General features: G+C 34.2%; 1 protein-coding gene across 5 annotated transcripts in view; it reads right to left on the bottom strand.

Annotated features, from left to right (window-relative positions):
• LOC144433839 (dihydropyrimidinase-like) overlaps positions 1 to 21349 on the bottom strand; it is a 137039-nt gene that overhangs the window by 44744 nt on the left and 70946 nt on the right. For 4 of the 5 annotated variants that reach the window (XM_078122220.1, XM_078122219.1, XM_078122217.1 and 1 more), the window contains one exon: positions 2371 to 2459. In XM_078122220.1, coding sequence (XP_077978346.1) covers positions 2371 to 2459 — 89 coding nt within the window. Of the gene's footprint in view, positions 1 to 2370; positions 2460 to 17904; positions 18137 to 21349 lie in introns of all 5 variants that reach the window. The other variant, XM_078122218.1, reaches the window with a different exon arrangement.

Raw genomic sequence — 21349 nt, 5'->3', positions numbered from 1 at the left:
ACTACAAATGTACATATAAAATGAAAACTATATGCCTATCTACTACAAACTATATGCCTATCTACTACAAACTATATGTCTATCTACTACAAACTATATGCCTATCTACAACAAACTATATGTCTATCTACTACAAACTATATGTCTATCTACTACATATAAAATGAAAACTATATGTCTATCTACTACAAACTATATGTCTATCTACTACAAACTATATGTCTATCTACTACAAACTATATGTCTATCTACTACAAACTATATGTCTATCTACTACAAACTATATGTCTATCTACTACAAACTATATGTCTATCTACTACAAACTATGTCTATCTACTACATATAAAATGAAAACTATATGTCTATCTACTACAAACTATATGTCTATCTACTACATATAAAATGAAAACTATGTCTATCTACTACAAACTATATGTCTATCTACTACAAACTATATGTCTATCTACTACGTATAAAATGAAAACTATATGTCTATCTACTACAAACTATATGTCTATCTACTACAAACTATATGTCTATCTACTACATATAAAATGAAAACTATATGTCTATCTACTACAAACTATATGTCTATCTACTACAAACTATATGTCTATCTACTACATATAAAATGAAAACTATGTCTATCTACTACAAACTATATGTCTATCTACTACAAACTATATGTCTATCTACTACAAACTATATGTCTATCTACTACATATAAAATGAAAACTATATATCTATCTACTAGTACTACACATAAAATTGTGCCAATGGCGATGTATCACAAACTGTAGTTTCTAAAAAATGTTTACCCACATGCTGATCCATGCTAGGTATAGGTGTTCATTTGCTGAATGATTATCCAGTTGCCTATCCAACCCTGTTGTTATCTTTGCAATATACGCAATCATTTGGCTGTTGCTATGGGCATGGTCATGTTGCTAGGTATATCCGCATATATTTTTGAATGTTTATTCATTTGGTTATTAATCCCTGTTATCTTTGCATTATATGTGATCATTTGGCTGTTGCTATGGGCGTGGTCTTGTTGCTAAGCACATTTGCATACATTTTTATGAATGTTTATTCATTTGGCTATTAATCCCTGTTATCTTTGCAATATATGTGATCATTTGGCTGTTGCCATGGGTGTGGTCTTGTTGCTGGGCATATTTGCATACATTTTTTGAATGTTTGGTTCACTTGTCTATTAATCCTTGTTATCTTTGTGAAATACACCACTGTTTAGCTATTGCTATGGGCAAAGTCACAGTTGTTAGGGTATTTGCATACATTTTTGAATGTTTATTTACTTGCCTACCAGATGATGTTGTTATTGAACCAAAATATACTGCCATTTGGTTATTGCTAAGGGCGTGGTCATAGTTGCTAGGGCATATTGACACAATTGCCAAAGTGTTTTGAAGAAAATCTGCAGAATAACACTTCTAGAAACATCTCCCCAAATTTCAGTCAGTCGCATTGACCAAGAACTTTTTGAAATAAGTTTTTGAACAAAATTCACATTTTACACCTAATTTGCATATCACTGACAAAATCATATGTTTAATATTTCATTATCTATACAAACCCAGATGGATCCCCATTAAGTTTCCGCCCAATCTGCTCAGTAGATTTGGAATTAAAGATTTTTGACCAAAAAAGACACATTTTTAGCCCTAATTTGCATATCACTAAAGGGATCATCATGTCATGAAGAATTCTTAATTTAAACACACCTAAGAAAATTCCTACCAAATTTCAGACCGATCTGCCCTGTAGTTTTTGAGTTTAAGTTTTTTTGACCCAATATAACATTTTTTTTACCCAAATCCCACACCGGCGATAAGATCATTTTGATTTGAACAATTTCCCAACTAGACCCCCAAGGTAGTACGCCCACTAAATATTATAGCAATCAGTGCAGCATTTTTTACTTTAAATTCTTTACACACACACACACACACACACACACACACACACAAACAAACACAGACTGACAGACAGACAGACACACACACACAGACAGACACTTTGCCATGCCTATAGCACTAATGAGCCTCATCAGTTCAGTTGTGCTAAAAATGTAATAAAAGGAATTTGCTTCTCCAAAATCAAGTTGAGTTTATGCTTGTCAATGGATTTAGGGTGTACATGTAAGAACTGAACATCATAATGATTATGAGGGGTGGTATATTTGTAGAGACGTTAAGTGTACTGAAAGTGGTGAACTGAGGATAGATCGATGGAATAAGAAAGCGAAAGGAACAAATGAGGAGAAGGGTGAGTTAAGAAGTAATGAAGAATGGAATTAGAAGGATGATGTGTGGATAATTGGAGGAAGGCATTCTGGAAATATTTACCGAATAACTCCATCTTCAATGTAGACATCAGCATCAAAGGAATAGTCAGCATTGACTACCTTGCCACCTTTAACTAGGATTCTTTGTGTCTGCAATATCAAACACATTTAGTACAATGAACACATTTATGTCTGTAATATCAAACACATTTAGTAGAAACATCACATACCAGTACATATGACATAGATATACAATGTCATTTATGTCTGTAATATCAACACATGTAATACAAGCCTTCAATTGAAGACATACTCCCAACTCGTGTGTTTATGGCCAAGTTATTGTGCATGTTTGAATGGTTTCTCTAATACAAAACTTCATAATTTATTGACCAATTTACAATTTGACCTTGATTATTGAGATCAAAGTCAAAGGTCAAGATATGAAAAGAAAGCTGACCTTTGTGTATAGACATGTAAATGGAGTCTTTGTGTATTCAACTTCTTGAGTTAACATACATGAAGTTCTCAAGAAAGAAAGATCAATATTTCATAAGAAAGCTCATCATTGATAATGTGAGGGTAGACACTTGAATGGTGTCCATAATTATGTATCAAACTTATGGAGATAGGCAAATTGTGCTTGTTTATCACAAACATGGCTGCCATTTTGCTATTCAGGTCATGGTCATGCAATTAAGTGACATTCAAAAACAAGACATGATTAAAATATCATCACTTTAAATGTTTGAAAAAAAAGCTTTGAAGATAACCCATATTTAGCTATTTGACCTTGAAGAAGACTTTCAAGGTCAAAATCTTAAAAGAAAGATCATACTTGCTAATATGGGTGTAGGTGCTTGAAATGGCGTCACTACATATTACACATACAAAGTTATGATGAATCTTGTGAAATTTAACAACAAATATGGCCACCATTCAGCCATAATTGATTTGGTCGTAAAACAAAGTGATGTGCACATGTCTCACATACATGTAGTATAATATCTTTATATCAGGTTTGGATGAAATCCCAGAGATATGAGGGGGAATGCACACATGCATGCACAGACAGACAGACGCATGGACACAACCCAATGTATAAGTCCCCTCTGGGCGGTGCCCCTTGAGGACTAAAAATGAACACATTGATCCTGCGCTACATGTAGATGCCTTCATCGCAAAGTATTACATGGAAAACAGAAATGCATGAATAAACAAATTTAAATAACTTACAAGAAGACTGGGTTAAAATGAATACATGCAGTGGATTGTACAGATACATTTTTGTAAGACAGGGTTAACTTAAAATAAATACATGGATTGTACAGATGAAGTCTTCTCAAGAGTGTTTCAACACAACAGTAGCATGGAGTCACAACACATTTAGTACCAAACAAAACAGTTTTAGTTTTAATACTGAAAGTAATGTTTTTATGATATATAGTTAAATTTACATGTAATGTACACTAATATAAATACATGTACATGTATATGGTATTCTGTTCATACAAGTACAATTAGGTTACTTATGTGAGGACTACATAATTGAAAGTTATACAAGTTATAGCTAACATACATGTATATATACAAGGTACATGTATACATATATACTTAATATCATAACTCAGAGTTTCATGCTTCTATAATCCTCACATATGATATAAGGTATATGTATATGTACACACAGTCTAGGGGAGGGGTACATTTTTACATTGTTGCATTCTGGGAACGCACACATGTTTTTGTATATGAAATTTGAAAGCTATATTTAATATATAATAACATTGTTGAACTGCTGGGGAACTCCTTTTAAAATTCATTGGTGCAATACAGGTCTGAATCTTGTACATGCAGGACTTCATAAATGGGGGAGGGGTGTGTTTAAAACCATACATGTACACATGTAAGTTAGGAAGACTAACTGTCTTTCTCATTGGAATGGGGCATCAGTCATATTAATACACTACATGTATCCAAGAAAGCACACATCAATATCAGGCCATACAAATCTTGGGTTGTTTCAAATTGCTCTTTCCCCTCAGAAAAATTCCAATGACATTTGAAAGGGAAACATACATGAGTCACTACACTACACTACATGTACATGTGACTATATAGTACATGTGTATATGGAATAACTATGAACATTAATTGTCATTGCAACCAATGGAATCTTAGTACAGCTGATGTTGTTATGGGCATATAGTAAAGTTTACATTGTAAATGCACAGGTATGTTTTGGTCCACAGTTAATTATATAAATGTACACATATACACTGGGTATATAAATGTACACATACATGTACATACACACTGGGTATATAAATGTACACAAACATGTACATACACACTGGGTATATAAATGTACACATACATGTATACACACTGGGTATATAAATGTACACATACATGTACATGTACATACACACTGGGTATATAAATGTACACATACATGTACATACACACTGGGTGTATAAATGTACATATGTACATACACACTGGGTGTATAAATGTACACATACATGTACATACACACTGGGTGTATAAATGTACACATACATGTACATGTACATACACATTGGGTATATAAATGTACACATAAGTGTACATACACACTGGGTGTATAAATGTACACATACATGTACATACACACTGGGTGTATAAATGTACACATACATGTACATACACACTGGGTGTATAAATGTACACATACATGTACATACACACTGGGTATATAAATGTACACATACATGTAAATACACACTGGGTGTATAAATGTACACATACATGTACATACACACTGGGTATATAAAATATACACATACATGTAAATACACACTGGGTGTATAAATGTACACATACATGTACATACACACCAGGTATATAAATGTACACATACATGTACATGGTGGCTGTACATACACACAAGTCAAATGAATTGAGTTTGAGCACTTCAAACCATTTTTCACAATTTGAGATTTGGGGGTACTTCCAAGCCATTTTCCATATTTCTCCTTCTTTATCTCTCAACCATAGTTCATTTCTCACAGAAAATTTATGTGTCAGGCATTAAAATACTTGAATTATTTCCTGGCTAATAATTTTACAAATTTTGGGGAATATATAAAATTGTAAAGTACTGAGAAAGGTACACTTGTACATGTGTATGCATGAATCTCATCAACACTTGGGAACGAGACTGATTTATCATAAGAATTACACTTATATTTTATAATTATCAACTGTTGTAGTAGACTGGTGGTCAACCTGCAATGTAACAATCATTTTGAGTCAACCATCCTGTCTGCTAGAGTTTCTGGCACAAAATACTTCAAAGAAATTTCCTTGAATAATCTGAAGTCATAATTATTTACACCAAAAAAGTCAAGTGATGACATTTGCTGAATTTATGCATCTCTCACCAGAAGCTCCGTGCATGTTGGGAATTGTCACCATGGTATCCCACACTCAGTGCCCATTGGAAATTGTCACCAGTTACATCATGTACATTGTTTTGTTTAATAATGCAGTGTGCAATGTGCATAACATGGTATACATGTATGTACCCAGTATACTGGTGAGATGTGTACACAGCTACACTTTTTGTCAGAAACACAACATGCTGAATGACTATTACATTACTGAAATATTACATTGATTTGCAAACAGACTTTACATTTCATTGATATAGTTGCTCTTCATTTGACAAGAACTTTTCAGGGTACAAAGCAGATAAGATTTGTATTTCTGAACACAAAGAGTTTGTGGTAAATATGATATTATCACCAGAGGATTTTCCCACAATTCATTGCAGGACATTTCCAAAATGGCCGAACTCATGTTCAGTGGAGCTTCTTTACGAGATTTTAAATCAACTATTTTATTTTATTTTATCTCCCAAGCAAGGTGACAGCTGTAATCAATATAACTATAAGAAATAAGCCTGATTACTTTTCCTTTCATCAAAAAATATCGCAATGTGCATTGATGTATTCTCGTTTCACCCTTAATCTTGCATCATGAATTATGTATACATACATATATGTACCAAAAGGAAAAACATTGGGCCAAATATACACCATGTTTGCAAATAATAAAGAGCAGGACAGTAACATTTACAAAAATAACGCAAATGGCGTTGAAACACAACTGTACAGTTTTTAAAAATGTTTATCCATATAGTCCATGCTAACAATAGGTGTTCATTTGTTGAAAGACTATCCAGTTGCCTATCCAACTATGTTGCTATCTTTGCGATATACGCTATCATTTGGCTGTTGCTATGGGCGTGGTCATGTTGCTAGGCACATTTGCATACATTTTTGCATGTTTTTGTTCACTTGTGTATGAATTCCTGATATTATCTTTGCAATATGTAATCATTGGCTGTTGCTATGTGCATGGTCTTGTTGCTAGGCACATTTGCATACATTTTTTGAATGTTTATTCATTTATCTGTCAAATCCTAATATCTTTGCAATATATGTGATCATTTGACTTGCTATGGGCGGGGTCTTGTTGCCAGGCACATTTGCATACATTTTTGAATGTTTATTCATGTCTTTCTATTCCTGTTATCTTTGCAATATATGTGATTATTTGGCCATTGCTATGGGCGTGGTCTTGTTGCTAGGCAAATTTACATACATTTTTTGAATGTTTATTCAATTGTCTATTAATTCCTTTTATCTTTGTGAAATACACCACCGTTTGGCTGTTGCTATGGGCATGGTCATAGTTGCTAGGGTATTTGCATACATGTTTTGAACGTTTACTCACTTGCCTACCAGATGATGTTGTTATTTGACCAAACTATACTGCCATTTGGTTGTTGCTAAGGGCGTGGTCATGGTTGCTAGGGCCAATTTTGTCAAAATGTTTTGAAGATAATCTGCAGAATAACACTTTCAGAAACATCTCACCAAGTTTCAGACTCATTGACCAAGTACTTTTTGAGATATAAGTTTTTGGTGGTATATACATTTATATTTGCACATGAATACAAATTACGTGAATACATCACCATTAGATTGAAATTTGCCGATGACTAACAAAATGAATGTGACATGCTACAAAATCATAAAGCAGCTAATTGTTATACATCATAAGATCATGCTATCCGACATTTTTGATGAATTATGGGAAAATCTTGTGATTTTTCAACAGAATATAAATCCTTTGGAAGAGTAAGTTGAAACTATGTCCTGGCTGGCTGTGAGATTGGACCGTTTGATTCCTACTTCTGGAAGTCAAAACTCAGACCGAATTATGTCGCCACAGTACGTTGTAGAACTACGAACATGCATTTGAGTCGACCTTACGCCAAGTTAGCTGAATTATATATATGTCGCTACAGTACGTTGTAGAACTACGAACATGCATATGAGTCGACCTTTCGCCAAGTCAGCTGTAAACCAAGTGCTGGTGATTTTTTTTAATGATTCATAAATTCATTAATTTTTGTTACCCATTATGAAAAATTTCATCGACAAATAGTAATGTGGTGATGGTAATTATTCATCCAAGCTATGTTGTCATAGTTTGATAAGATTTGTATTTCTGAACACAAAGAGTTTGTGGTAAATATGATATTATCACCAGAGGATTTTCCCACAATTCATTGCAGGACATTTCCAAAATGGCCGAACTCATGTTCAGTGGAGCTTCTTTACGAGATTTTAAATCAACTATTTTATTTTATTTTATCTCCCAAGCAAGGTGACAGCTGTAATCAATATAACTATAAGAAATAAGCCTGATTACTTTTCCTTTCATCAAAAAATATCGCAATGTGCATTGATGTATTCTCGTTTCACCCTTAATCTTGCATCATGAATTATGTATACATACATATATGTACCAAAAGGAAAAACATTGGGCCAAATATACACCATGTTTGCAAATAATAAAGAGCAGGACAGTAACATTTACAAAAATAACGCAAATGGCGTTGAAACACAACTGTACAGTTTTTAAAAATGTTTATCCATATAGTCCATGCTAACAATAGGTGTTCATTTGTTGAAAGACTATCCAGTTGCCTATCCAACTATGTTGCTATCTTTGCGATATACGCTATCATTTGGCTGTTGCTATGGGCGTGGTCATGTTGCTATTGTTGAATTATGGGAAAATCTTGTGATTTTTCAACAGAATATAAATCCTTTGGAAGAGTAAGTTGAAACTATGTCCTGGCTGGCTGTGAGATTGGACCGTTTGATTCCTACTTCTGGAAGTCAAAACTCAGACCGAATTATGTCGCCACAGTACGTTGTAGAACTACGAACATGCATTTGAGTCGACCTTACGCCAAGTTAGCTGAATTATATATATGTCGCTACAGTACGTTGTAGAACTACGAACATGCATATGAGTCGACCTTTCGCCAAGTCAGCTGTAAACCAAGTGCTGGTGATTTTTTTTAATGATTCATAAATTCATTAATTTTTGTTACCCATTATGAAAAATTTCATCGACAAATAGTAATGTGGTGATGGTAATTATTCATCCAAGCTATGTTGTCATAGTTTGATGGTTGATCCTGATCCTGAGATTGACCTATGTCGTAAGTGTGACGTAATTAAAGAATGGTATTTTATCGTGAAAGAAAAATTAGTCTAATTAGAAATGATTACAGTACATACAATTTTAACATAAATAATTTGTTTCTTGTCCCTTTACCCCCAAGATATCGACTCAGTATATCGATAGTATTGAATGAAGATGATGGTCAGCAGAGGCCGACTTGTGTCTCAAAATAAATTTCTCTTATCGGGCCGTGTGGTACGTGCTCCATGTCATCGAAAATCACAGCAGCTTTTCCTTGCCCGCATACATCTTTTATCTTGTCATTTCTCCTCTAGAGCTAAAATATCCTACGTCACTACATTTCACCATTTTAATGCCTAACGTAATGGTTAATATTCACAGAAAGTGGCGAAATTTTTTGAGATTGGCTAATTCAGTGGCTAAATGTTTTAATTTGCTAGTGGGAGCCCTGTGTGGTCTTGTTGCTAGGCATATTTGCATACACCTTTTTGAATGTTTGTTCATTTGTCTAAGAATCCCTGTTATCTTTGTGAAATACACCACCTTTTGGCTGTTGCTATGGGCATGGTCATGGTTGCTAGGGATATTTGCATTTTTTTTTGAATGTTTACTCACTTGCCTACCAGATGATGTTGTTCTTTATCTAAATTATACTGCTATTTGGTTGTTGCTAAGGGCATGGTCATGGTTGCTAGGGCCAATTGTGTCAAATGTTTTGAACAAATCTGCAGAATATCATGTCTAGAAAAATCTCATTAAATGTCAGTGTCAGAGTCACTGACCAAATGCTTTTTGAGATAAGTTTTTTACCAAAATTCATATGTTTACCCCTAATTTGCATATCACTGATGAGATCATTGTATATGCTTAATATTCCTTCATCTATGCACCTCCAGATGCATCCCCATTAAATTTCAGCCAAATCTGCTGAGTAGTTTTGGAATTGAAGATCTTTTACCAATAGACACATTTTTAGCCCTAATTTGCATATTACTGATGGAATTATCATGTCACGAACACATCATATTTTTAATACATGTAACCCTAAGAAAGTTCCCATCAAATTTCAGACCGATCTGCCGAGTAGTTTATGAGTACGTTTTTCGATCAAAAATAACACTTTTTGACCCAAATCACATACATGTGATTTGATCATATTGCTTTGAACAATTTTGCAACTAGACACCAAATGTCCCCACCAAATACCAAGACAACCGACCTGGTGGTTTTTGAGTTTAAGTCGTACACAGACAGACAGACAGACAGACATCGCACCAAGGCAATCGGTCTGGCAGTTTTTTTTAGTTTAAGTCGTCCACACACACACACACACACACACACACACACACACACACACACATCACCATACCTATAGCACTACTGAACCTTATCAGTTCAGTTGTGCTAAAAATGTTTACATGATGTACTACAGATTTCTGCTTTTCAAAGAAAACTACTTTGTGTACAGAAGGGAAATAGCAATGGTACATGTACATTACTGTGTATTCAAAACATTGTATGTAACGTACATGTACATGTATCAACAACTGTGGGATGTGCATGAACTTTCAGCAAACCATTTCAAACTGAAGAATAAGGAACGTGTCCAAAACAAATTATACACTACCAGAAATGAAATTCTTGAGACAAGAAAAAAATTCTTCACACAAGAAAAAAATTCTTGAGACAAGAATCAGTAGGTTAAGAATTGCAATTCTTGAAAATTCTAACCGATAAATTCTTATATCAAGAATTTTTTTCTTATGCCAGGTTTACCCAAAAATCTTGTCCTAAGAACTTGTTTCAAGAATATTCAAGAAAAATAATTCTTGTCTCAAGAATATTCAAGAAAGAGAATTCTTGTCCCAAGAATGTTCTCAAGAATAAATTCTTGTCTCAAGAATATTCAAGAAACAGAATTCTTGTCCCAAGAATAATCAAGAAAGAGGATTCTTGTGCCAAGATTATTCAAGAAAGAGAATTCTTGTCCAAAGAACATTCAAGGAAAAGAATTCTTCTCCCAAGAATATTCAAGAAAAGGGAATCTTGTCCCAAGAATATTCAAGAAAGAGAATTCTTGTCCCAAGAATTTTCAAGAAAGAGAATTCTGTCCTGAGAATTATCAAGAAAAAGAATTCTTGTCCCAAGAATATTCAAGAAAGAGAATTCTTGTCCCAAGAATATTCAAGAAAGAGAATTCTTGTCCCGAGAATTATCAAGAAATAGAATTCTTGTCCCGAGAATTATCAAGAAAAAGAATTCTTGTCCCAAGAATATTCAAGAAAGAGCATTCTTGTCCCAAGAATATTCAAGAAAGAGAATTCTTGTCCCAAGAATTTTCAAGAAATAGAATTCTTGTCCCAAGAATTTTCAAGAAATAGAATTCTTGTCCCAAGAATTATCAAGAAAGAGAATTCTTGTCCCAAGAATATTCAAGAAAGAGAATTCTTGTCCCAAGAGTATTCAAGAAAGAGAATTCTTGCCCCAAGAATATTCAAGAAAGAGAATTCTTGTCCCAAGAATATTCAAGAAAAAGAATTCTTGCCCCAAGAATATTCAAGAAAGAGAATTCTTGTCCCAAGAATTTTCAAGAAATAGAATTCTTGTCCCAAGAATTTTCAAGAAATAGAATTCTTGTCCCAAGAATTATCAAGAAAGAGAATTCTTGTCCCAAGAATATTCAAGAAAGAGAATTCTTGTCCCAAGAGTATTCAAGAAAGAGAATTCTTGCCCCAAGAATATTCAAGAAAGAGAATTCTTGTCCCAAGAATATTCAAGAAAAAGAATTCTTGCCCCAAGAATATTCAAGAAAGAGAATTCTTGTCCCAAGAATATTCAAGAAAGAGAATTCTTGTCTCAAGAATATTGAGGAAATAGAATTCTTGTCTCAAGAATATTCAAGAAATAGAATTCTTATCCCAAGAATATTCAAGGAAGAGAATTCTTGTGCCAAGAATATTCAAGAAATAGAATTCTTGTCCCAAGAATATTCAAGAAAGAGAATTCTTGTCCCAAGAATATTCAAGAAAAAGAGTTCTTGTCCCAAGAATATTCAAGAAAGAGAATTCTTGTCCGAAGAATATTCAAGAAAGAGAATTCTTGTCTCAAGAATATTCAAGAAAAAGAATTCTTGCCCCAAGAATATTCAGGAAAAAGAATTCTTGTCTTAAGAATAATCAAGAAATAGAACTCTTGTCCCAAGAATTATCAAGAAAAAGAATTCTTGTCTCAAGAATATTCAAGAAAAAGAATTCTTGTCTCAAGAATATTCAAGAAAGAGAATTCTTGTCCCAAGAATATTCAAGAAAGAGAATTCTTGTCCCAAGAATATTCAAGAAAGAGAATTCTTGTCCCAAGAATATTCAAGAAAGAGGATTCTTGTCTCAAGAATATTCAAGAAAGAGAATTCTTGTCCCAAGAATATTCAAGAAAGAGGATTCTTGTCTCAAGAATATTCAAGAAAGAGGATTCTTGTCTCAAGAATATTCAAGAAAGAGAATTCTTGTCTCAAGAATATTTAGGAAAAAGAATTCTTGCCTCAAGAATATTCAAGCAACAGAATTCTTGGCCCAAGAATATTCAAGAAAGAGAATTCTTGTCCTAAGAATATTCAAGAAAGAATTCTTGTCTCAAGAATATGCAAGAAAAAGAATTCTTATCTGGAGAATATTCAAGAAAGAGAATTCTTGTCCTAAGAATATTCAAGAAAGAGAATTCTTGTCTCAAGAATATGCAAGAAAAAGAATTCTTATCTGGAGAATATTCAAGGAAAAGTACTCATTATATGGAAAAAATGATTTCCATAAATACAGTCCCCTTTAATGAAAAATCTACTCCAAACAAAACTTGTAAATTTTAAAACTTTTATTTACATAAATAATGGCAATATACATGTAAGTCAATAAAACTGTCATTAAATATTTTTTGAACTCTTCTGAAAATATAACATTTCAATGTCATGTAACACTTCAACCAGTTTTATCTTCTTTAAATACTTTCAAATGCCATCATACATTTATCTTATTACAGTGAAATGAAATCTGGATATTAATTACAAGATATTTAGCCTAACTTAAACGGCCTCAGTCCATTGAAATAGTCCACTGGGCTTGCTCCAAAACTTAATGGACCTTGATTTCACAAGCTCAAGGATAAAAGTATGACATTGACAGACAACCCCAGAAAATTTGCTAATAGCCTATTTTACGACAGTTAACAGCAACAGGGTACCTACCCAAGAAATGCACACTTTCTGTAATTTAGATGGCAACAGAAATCTCTCTTTGTGTGTGTGTGTGCAATCTGACCAATGACTTTGGACAAGAAGTCAAAATATCCTGATTGAACTGTGCAGAAAATAGCCATTCTCAGTGCACCAAATATCAAAGTAATCTGACTTCTGATTTCAGAAAAGAAGTGACAATGTAGCTTTGAAAAAAAGGTCGATGAAGAAGTTGAAATAGAAAAGGCTGACAGACAGACAACAGAGAATCATCATAACTTTATAGCTTTACCTGGCTGTTGTTTCCAGTCCATTTCTCATCAGTGCCCATGATCTAATTAACTTGAATAAAATCTTTAAAAAATTAAATGCTCTTTCTATCAGGAGGAATTTCTTTGCACAGAAAAAACTACAAGTTTGGAAAATGAGGATCAAATTAAAAAGTTAAACAACAATTGTTCCTACTCGCTGTCATCGTTCGTCAGGTACTACAATGTATCTATGGAGTTCCTTCAGCTTCTTCCTATAGTATACGATGTGTTCTTCATGTCATGTGGATTAGTAAATTTGTCCTAAAGTATCTGTTCTTCGAGGAAGAGGTCATCATCATCTTTCGGCTGTGCAGCAGTCGACCATACGTTTCCTCCAGCCACAACAGTTTTGAGCCATTTCTGACAGTTGACCATGATTCAGCATGCCATCTGCATCTCCCAGAAGATAGTGGATGTATTTTGAGAACAGGGTTCTTGGCCTTCCAGGTTTCCTCTTTCCATGTTTTGGGACATACAATGCATACTCCTTGACAGGCTCCCCATCAGGCATGCGCAGTACATGTCCAAGGAATTTCAGTTGATGATTCCTGGCTCTCTCGACAAGGGGCACAGTCTCCGTAAGATTGTAGATAGTAACATTTGGTACTTTGTCAATCCTCTTGATGTTTAACATTATACGGTAACATGATGTGCCAAAGGAGTTGATTTTATTCTCCATATCCTTAGAGATTATCCATGACTCGCAGCCATACAACAATATGGTGACACAAGTTGTACAAGGAAGAGGTAGGCTTGAGCTACACTGTCATGGTAACCAACCTGGAAAGTGAACAAGAAAGAAATTGTCTCAAAAGTTGTCAAAGACTTCCATAGTAATCGAGTACATTTTAATAATTATATCTATTGTTAAGTGTTGCCCATGACCTTGTCTTTGTACTAAGTGTTGAGAGCTTCTTGAGATAGTAAAACAAGACAAGTTACTGGGCTATGTAGGATGTTACTTCTGGAGATGTACATGTAGCTAGGCAAGTTTCATGGCAATGTAAAATGTACCTACATGTAGGCCAGGCCACAACCACAATGGCTGATCTGTCAGTCTAATATATGCTAATCTGCACCTTTTCTAAGTACACATGCTCAAGATTGCATAAGGTTTATTTTCATGGTGTTAGTTAGACTTTGAGTATATTGAGTGAAGTGTACTAAACATTGCTTACAGGATAAATTTGATGACATCGCAAGACCTTTCACTGGCAGGAGAGTCAAACTTTAAACCTCAAGCCCAGTGTAACAATGGCCATGATAACATTTATACAGATTCAAAGTTCTGAAGAATGTGAAATAATTGCACTTACCAAAGAATGCCCTTCAGATTGCTTCTTTAACGTCTTCATTTTTAAACTTGTTGATAGACTCTGAACACAACAGAAGCCACTCTCTAAGCTGGGTACAATCTTTTTTCTAAAACCAGTCAAGGTTAAACCATCTTTTCAAGCTTATGATGTATGATGCAGGATCAAAAATGACAATGTTGTCAATCTTCTAACAAAGTGTGGTGTGCAGTTGTGAATTCAAAAATGGAGCCAAATGATGCTATCCCAGAAAGCATCAGGTCTGCCCACACACTTCCATATATGGCCATATATACAAGCTTGACCAATGGAGACACACTATTAACAAAAGGGATATATCCTTTTGTTTGTGCATGGAGTCTAACTGACAATCTCATACTTGTACCAAGAATTGTTGGGCAAGAAACCCCAAGAATTCATGGATAGACAAGAAAGAGTAAGAATTTCATTCTTGTACCAAGAATTGTTGGGCAAGAAATCCCAAGAATTCATTTCTTGTATCAAGAATGCATGGGTTGACAAGAAAAAGTAAGAATTTCATTCTTGTACCAAGAATTCTTGCTCAAGAAAACTCAAGAACTCAATTCTTGTAACAAGAATGCATGGGTTGACAAGAAAAAGTAAGAATTTCATTCTTGTACCAAGAATTCTTGCTCAAGAAAACTCAAGAATTCAATTCTTGTTTCAAGAATGCATGGGTTGACAAGAAAAAGTAAGAATCTCATTCTTGTGCCAAGAATTCTTGGGCAAGAAAACTCAAGAACTCAATTCTTGTTTCAAGAATGCATGGGTTGACAAGAAAAAGTAAGAATTTCATACTTGTACCAAGAATTCTTGCTCAAGAAAATCAAGAATTCAATTCTTGTAACAAGAATGCATGGGTTGACAAGAAAAAGTAAGAATTTCATTCTTGTACCAAGAATTCTTGGGCAAGAAAACTCAAGAATTCAATTCTTGTAACAAGAATGCATGGATTGACAAGAAAAAGTAAGAATCTCATTCTTGTGCCACGAATTCTTGGGCAAGAAAACTCAAGAATTCAATTCTTGTTTCAAGAATGCATGGGTTGACAAGAAAAAGTAAGAATTTCATTCTTGTACCAAGAATTCTTGGGCTAGAAAACTCAAGAACTCAATTCTTGTTTCAAAAATGCATGGGTTGACAAGAAAAAGTAAGAATCTCATTCTTGTACCAAGAATTCTTGCTCAAGAAAACTCAAGAATTCAATTCTTGTAACAAGAATGCATGGGCTGACAAGAAAAAGTAAGAATTTCATTCTTGTACTAAGAATTCTTGGGCAAGAAAACTCAAGAACTCAATTCTTGTAACAAGAATGCATGGGTTGACAAGAAAAAGTAAGAATCTCATTCTTGTGCCAAGAATTCTTGGGCTAGAAAACTCAAGAATTCAATTCTTGTATCAAGAATGCATGGGTTGACAAGAAAAAGTAAGAATTTCATTCTTGTACCAAGAATTCTTGCTCAAGAAAACTCAAGAATTCAATTCTTGTATTAAGAATGCATGGGCTGACAAGAAAAAGTAAGAATTTCATTCTTGTACCAAGAATTCTTGCTCAAGAAAACTCAAGAATTCAATTCTTGTAACAAGAATGCATGGGTTGACAAGAAAAAGTAAGAATTTCATTCTTGTACCAAGAATTCTTGGGCAAGAAAATCAAGAATTCAATTCTTGTTTCAAGAATGCATGGGTTGACAAGAAAAAAGTGAGAATCTCATTCTTGTACCAAGAATTCTTGGGCAAGAAAACTCAAGAACTCAATTCTTGTTTCAAGAATGCATGGGTTGACAAGAAAAAGTAAGAATTTCATTCTTGTACCAAGAATTCTTGGGCAAGAAAATCAAGAATTCAATTCTTGTTTCAAGAATGCATGGTTTGACAAGAAAAAAGTGAGAATCTCATTCTTGTACCAAGAATTCTTGGGCAAGAAAACTCAAGAACTCAATTCTTGTTTCAAGAATGCATGGGTTGACAAGAAAAAGTAAGAATTTCATTCTTGTACCAAGAATTCTTGCTCAAGAAAACTCAAGAATTCAATTCTTGTTTCAAGAATGCATGGGTTGACAAGAAAAAGTAAGAATTTCATTCTTGTACCAAGAATTCTTGGGCAAGATAACTCAAGAATTCAATTCTTGTAACAAGAATGCATGGGTTGACAAGAAAAAGTAAGAATTTCATTCTTGTACCAAGAATTCTTGGGCAAGATAACTCAAGAATTCAATTCTTGTTTCAAGAATGCATGGGTTGACAAGAAAAAGTAAGAATTTCATTCTTGTACCAAGAATTCTTGGGCAAGATAACTCAAGAATTCAATTCTTGTTTCAAGAATGCAGAGGTTGACAAGAAAAAGTAAGAATCTCATTCTTGTACCAAGAATTCTTGGGCAAGAAAACTCAAGAATTCAATTCTTGTAACAAGAATGCATGGGTTGACAAGAAAAAGTAAGAATTTTATTCTTGTGAGAAGAATTGCTGAGCAAGAAAACTCAAGAATTCAATTCTTGTATCAAGAATGCATGGGTTGACAAGCATAAGTAAGAATTTTATTCTTGTACCAAGATTGTTGTGCAAGAAAACTCAAGAATTCAAATCTCATATGAAGAATATGTATGGTACATTTCTTGGAGATTCTTATAATGAGAATTGCCTTTCCTGATGTTAAGATTCAATAAGAAAAAAATTTCTGACAAATTCTTGGGGCAAGAAAAAATTCTTGTGTCAAGAATATATTCCATACATTTTGACATTTTGCATACTTGAACTTTCTTATTTATTCTTGAACATGCTTGTTTGTTCTTAATTTTCTTGTGTCAAGAATTTTTTTCTTGAGACAAGAAAGTAAGAATTTTATTTCTGGTAGTGTAGTTGCCGAGGACTTTGTTGTACAAATGTGTACATGTATACATGTAGTGATGTTATATATTAGGTGACAGATACGCAGCTGTAACTCAACAATTGGAACCAAAAATACAACAATTGCCATTCTATGCGCTCTTCTGAGACAACTTACAACCTCTGTTCAAGGTAAATAGAGGTTGGTGAACTTTCATCAAGGTTGGGTGTTGGGTGGTGGGTTCGAGGGCTGGTGGAGTTGTGTGGTGGGTTTTGAAGGGTGCATACATGTAGTTCAAGATAATTATTTTACTACTAACAGTAACTGTACATGTATAAGTGGCATACCTTCAGATGGGGTACTTGCTTCAGTGATCGTTTCTCTCTGTCTTCCATTCTTACCACTTGAATTGGTTTATTACAAACTCAGTAAATTACAATGACGTGTTAGATCCGACGGCACACAGTATATGATACGATTGGTCTACAGACCACTTGTAGCTGTTTGTGTGATTTTACTTGTGGTGATGTGATAAGTCGATATTGTGACTTTTTAGATGCCAACCCCAAAACTTTAGACCTGTTTTGCATAAAGTTTGTCCATCAGTCAATGGCAATTTATAGGCAGCTACACATGTACCGATAGACACTTTGAATTCTAACATTTGTATATAACTATATTGAGCTATGATGTTCTAATGAAATGAATTGTGACTTAAATTGACTGTTCTTTTTAATCATAATTGCATGCATATATACATGCATAATTTACATGCATAATTGTGTAGTCTCATGGCTAATTGTGTAGTCTCATAGCTAATTGTGTAGTCTCATAGCTAAATGTGTAGTCTCATAGCTAATTGTGTAGTCTCATGTAGTCTCATAGCTAATTGTGTAGTCTCATAGCTAATTGTGTAGTCTCATAGCTAAATGTGTAGTCTCATAGCTAAATGTGTAGTCTCATGGCTAAATGTGTAGTCTCATAGCTAATTGTGTAGTCTCATAGCTAATTGTGTAGTCTCATAGCTAATTGTGTAGTCTCATAGCTAATTGTGTAGTCCCATAGTTAATTATGTAGTCTTATAGCTAAATGTGTAGTCTCATAGCTAATTGTGTAGTCTCATAGTTAATTGTGTAGTATCATGGCTAAATGTGTAGTCTCATAGCTAATTGTGTAGTCTCATAGCTAAATGTGTAGTCTCATAGCTAATTGTGTAGTCTCATAGCTAATTGTGTAGTCTCATAGCTAAATGTGTAGTCTCATAGCTAATTGTGTAGTCTCATAGCTAAATGTGTAGTCTCATAGCTAATTGTGTAGTCTCATGGCTAAATGTGTAGTCTCATAGCTAATTGTGTAGTCTCATAGCTAAATGTGTAGTCTCATAGCTAATTGTGTAGTCTCATAGCTAAATGTGTAGTCTCATAGCTAATTGTGTAGTCCCATAGCTAATTGTGTAGTCTCATAGCTAAATGTGTAGTCTCATGGCTAATTGTGTAGTCTCATAGCTAAATGTGTAGTCTCATAGCTAATTGTGTAGTCTCATAGCTAAATGTGTAGTCTCATAGCTAATTGTGTAGTCTCATAGCTAAATGTGTACATGTAGTCTCATAGCTAATTGTGTAGTCTCATGGCTAATTGTGTAGTCTCATAGCTAATAGTGTAGTCTCATAGCTAAATGTGTACATGTAGTCTCATAGCTAAATGTGTAGTCTCATAGCTAAATGTGTAGTCTCATAGTTAATTGTGTAGTCTCATAGCTAATTGTGTAGTCTCATAGTTAATTGTGTAGTCTCATAGCTAAATGTGTAGTCTCATGGCTAATTGTGTAGTCTCATATCTAAATGTGTAGTCTCATATCTAATTATGTAGTCTCATAGTTAATTGTGTAGTCTCATAGCTAAATGTGTAGTCTCATAGCTAATTATGTAGTCTCATAGCTAATTGTGTAGTCTCATATCTAATTATGTAGTCTCATAGCTAATTCTGTAGTCTCATAGCTAAATGTGTAGTCTCATAGCTAATTATGTAGTCTCATAGCTAATTATGTAGTCTCATAGATAATTGTGTAGTCTCATAGCTAATTGTGTAGTCTCATAGCTAATTATGTAGTCTCATGGCTAAATGTGTAGTCTCATATTTAATTGTGTAGTCTCATGGCTAATTATGTAGTCTCATAGCTAAATGTGTAGTCTCATAGCTAATTGTGTAGTCTCATAGCTAATTGTGTAGTCTCATGGCTAAATGTGTAGTCTCATGGTTAATTGTGTAGTCTCATGGCTAATTGTGTAGTCTCGTGGCTAATTGTGTAGTCTCATAGCTAAATGTGTAGTCTCATAGCTAAATGTGTAGTCTCATAGCTAAATGTGTAGTCTCATAGCTAATTGTGTAGTCTCATAGCTAATTGTGTAGTCTCATAGCTAATTGTGTAGTCCCATAGCTAAATGTGTAGTCTCATAGCTAAATGTGTAGTCTCATAGCTAATTGTGTAGTCTCATAGCTAAATGTGTAGTCTCATAGCTAAATGTGTAGTCTCATAGCTAATTGTGTAGTCTCATGGCTAAATGTGTAGTCTCATAGCTAATTGTGTAGTCTCATAGCTAAATGTGTAGTCTCATAGCTAATTGTGTAGTCTCATAGCTAATTGTGTAGTCTCATAGTTAATTGTGTAGTCTCATAGCTAAATGTGTAGTCTAATGGCTAAATGTGTAGTCTCATAGCTAATTATGTAGTCTGATAGCTAATTGTGTAGTCTCATAGCTAATTGTGTAGTCTCATAGCTAAATGTGTAGTCTCATAGCTAATTGTGTAGTCTCATAGCTAATTATGTAGTCTCATAGCTAAATGTGTAGTCTAATGGCTAAATGTGTAGTCTCATAGCTAAATGTGTAGTCTCATAGCTAATTGTGTAGTCTCATAGCTAATTGTGTAGTCTCATAGCTAATTGTGTAGTCTCATAGCTAATTGTGTAGTCCCATAGTTAATTATGTAGTCTCATAGCTAAATGTGTAGTCTCATAGCTAATTGTGTAGTCTCATAGCTAAATGTGTAGTCTCGTGGCTAAATGTGTAGTCTCATAGCTAATTGTGTAGTCTCATGGCTAAATGTGTAGTCTCATAGCTAATTGTGTAGTCTCATAGCTAATTGTGTAGTCTCATAGTTAATTGTGTAGTCTCATAGCTAAATGTGTAGTCTCATAGCTAATTATGTAGTCTCATAGCTAAATGTGTAGTCTCGTGGCTAAATGTGTAGTCTCATAGCTAATTGTGTAGTCTCATGGCTAAATGTGTAGTCTCATGGCTAATTGTGTAGTCTCATGGCTAATTGTGTAGTCTCATAGCTAATTGTGTAGTCTCATAGCTAATTATGTAGTCTCATAGCTAAATGTGTAGTCTCGTGGCTAAATGTGTAGTCTCATAGCTAATTGTGTAGTCTCGTGGCTAATTGTGTAGTCCCATAGCTAATTGTGTAGTCTCATAGCTAAATGTATAGTCTCATAGCTAATTGTGTAGTCTCATAGCTAATTGTGTAGTCTCATAGTTAATTGTGTAGTCTCATAGCTAATTGTGTAGTCCCATAGCTAATTGTGTAGTCTCATAGCTAAATGTGTAGTCTCATAGCTAATTGTGTAGTCTCATAGCTAAATGTGTAGTCTCATAGCTAATTGTGTAGTCTCATAGCTAAATGTGTAGTCTCATGGCTAATTGTGTAGTCCCATAGCTAATTGTGTAGTCCCATAGCTAATTGTGTAGTCCCATAGCTAATTGTGTAGTCTCATAGCTAATTCTGTAGTCT

This window comes from Glandiceps talaboti, chromosome 4, assembly GCF_964340395.1.
Source record: "Glandiceps talaboti chromosome 4, keGlaTala1.1, whole genome shotgun sequence".
Taxonomy (NCBI): domain Eukaryota; kingdom Metazoa; phylum Hemichordata; class Enteropneusta; family Spengelidae; genus Glandiceps; species Glandiceps talaboti.
This window is presented reverse-complemented; position numbering and strand designations above follow the sequence as displayed.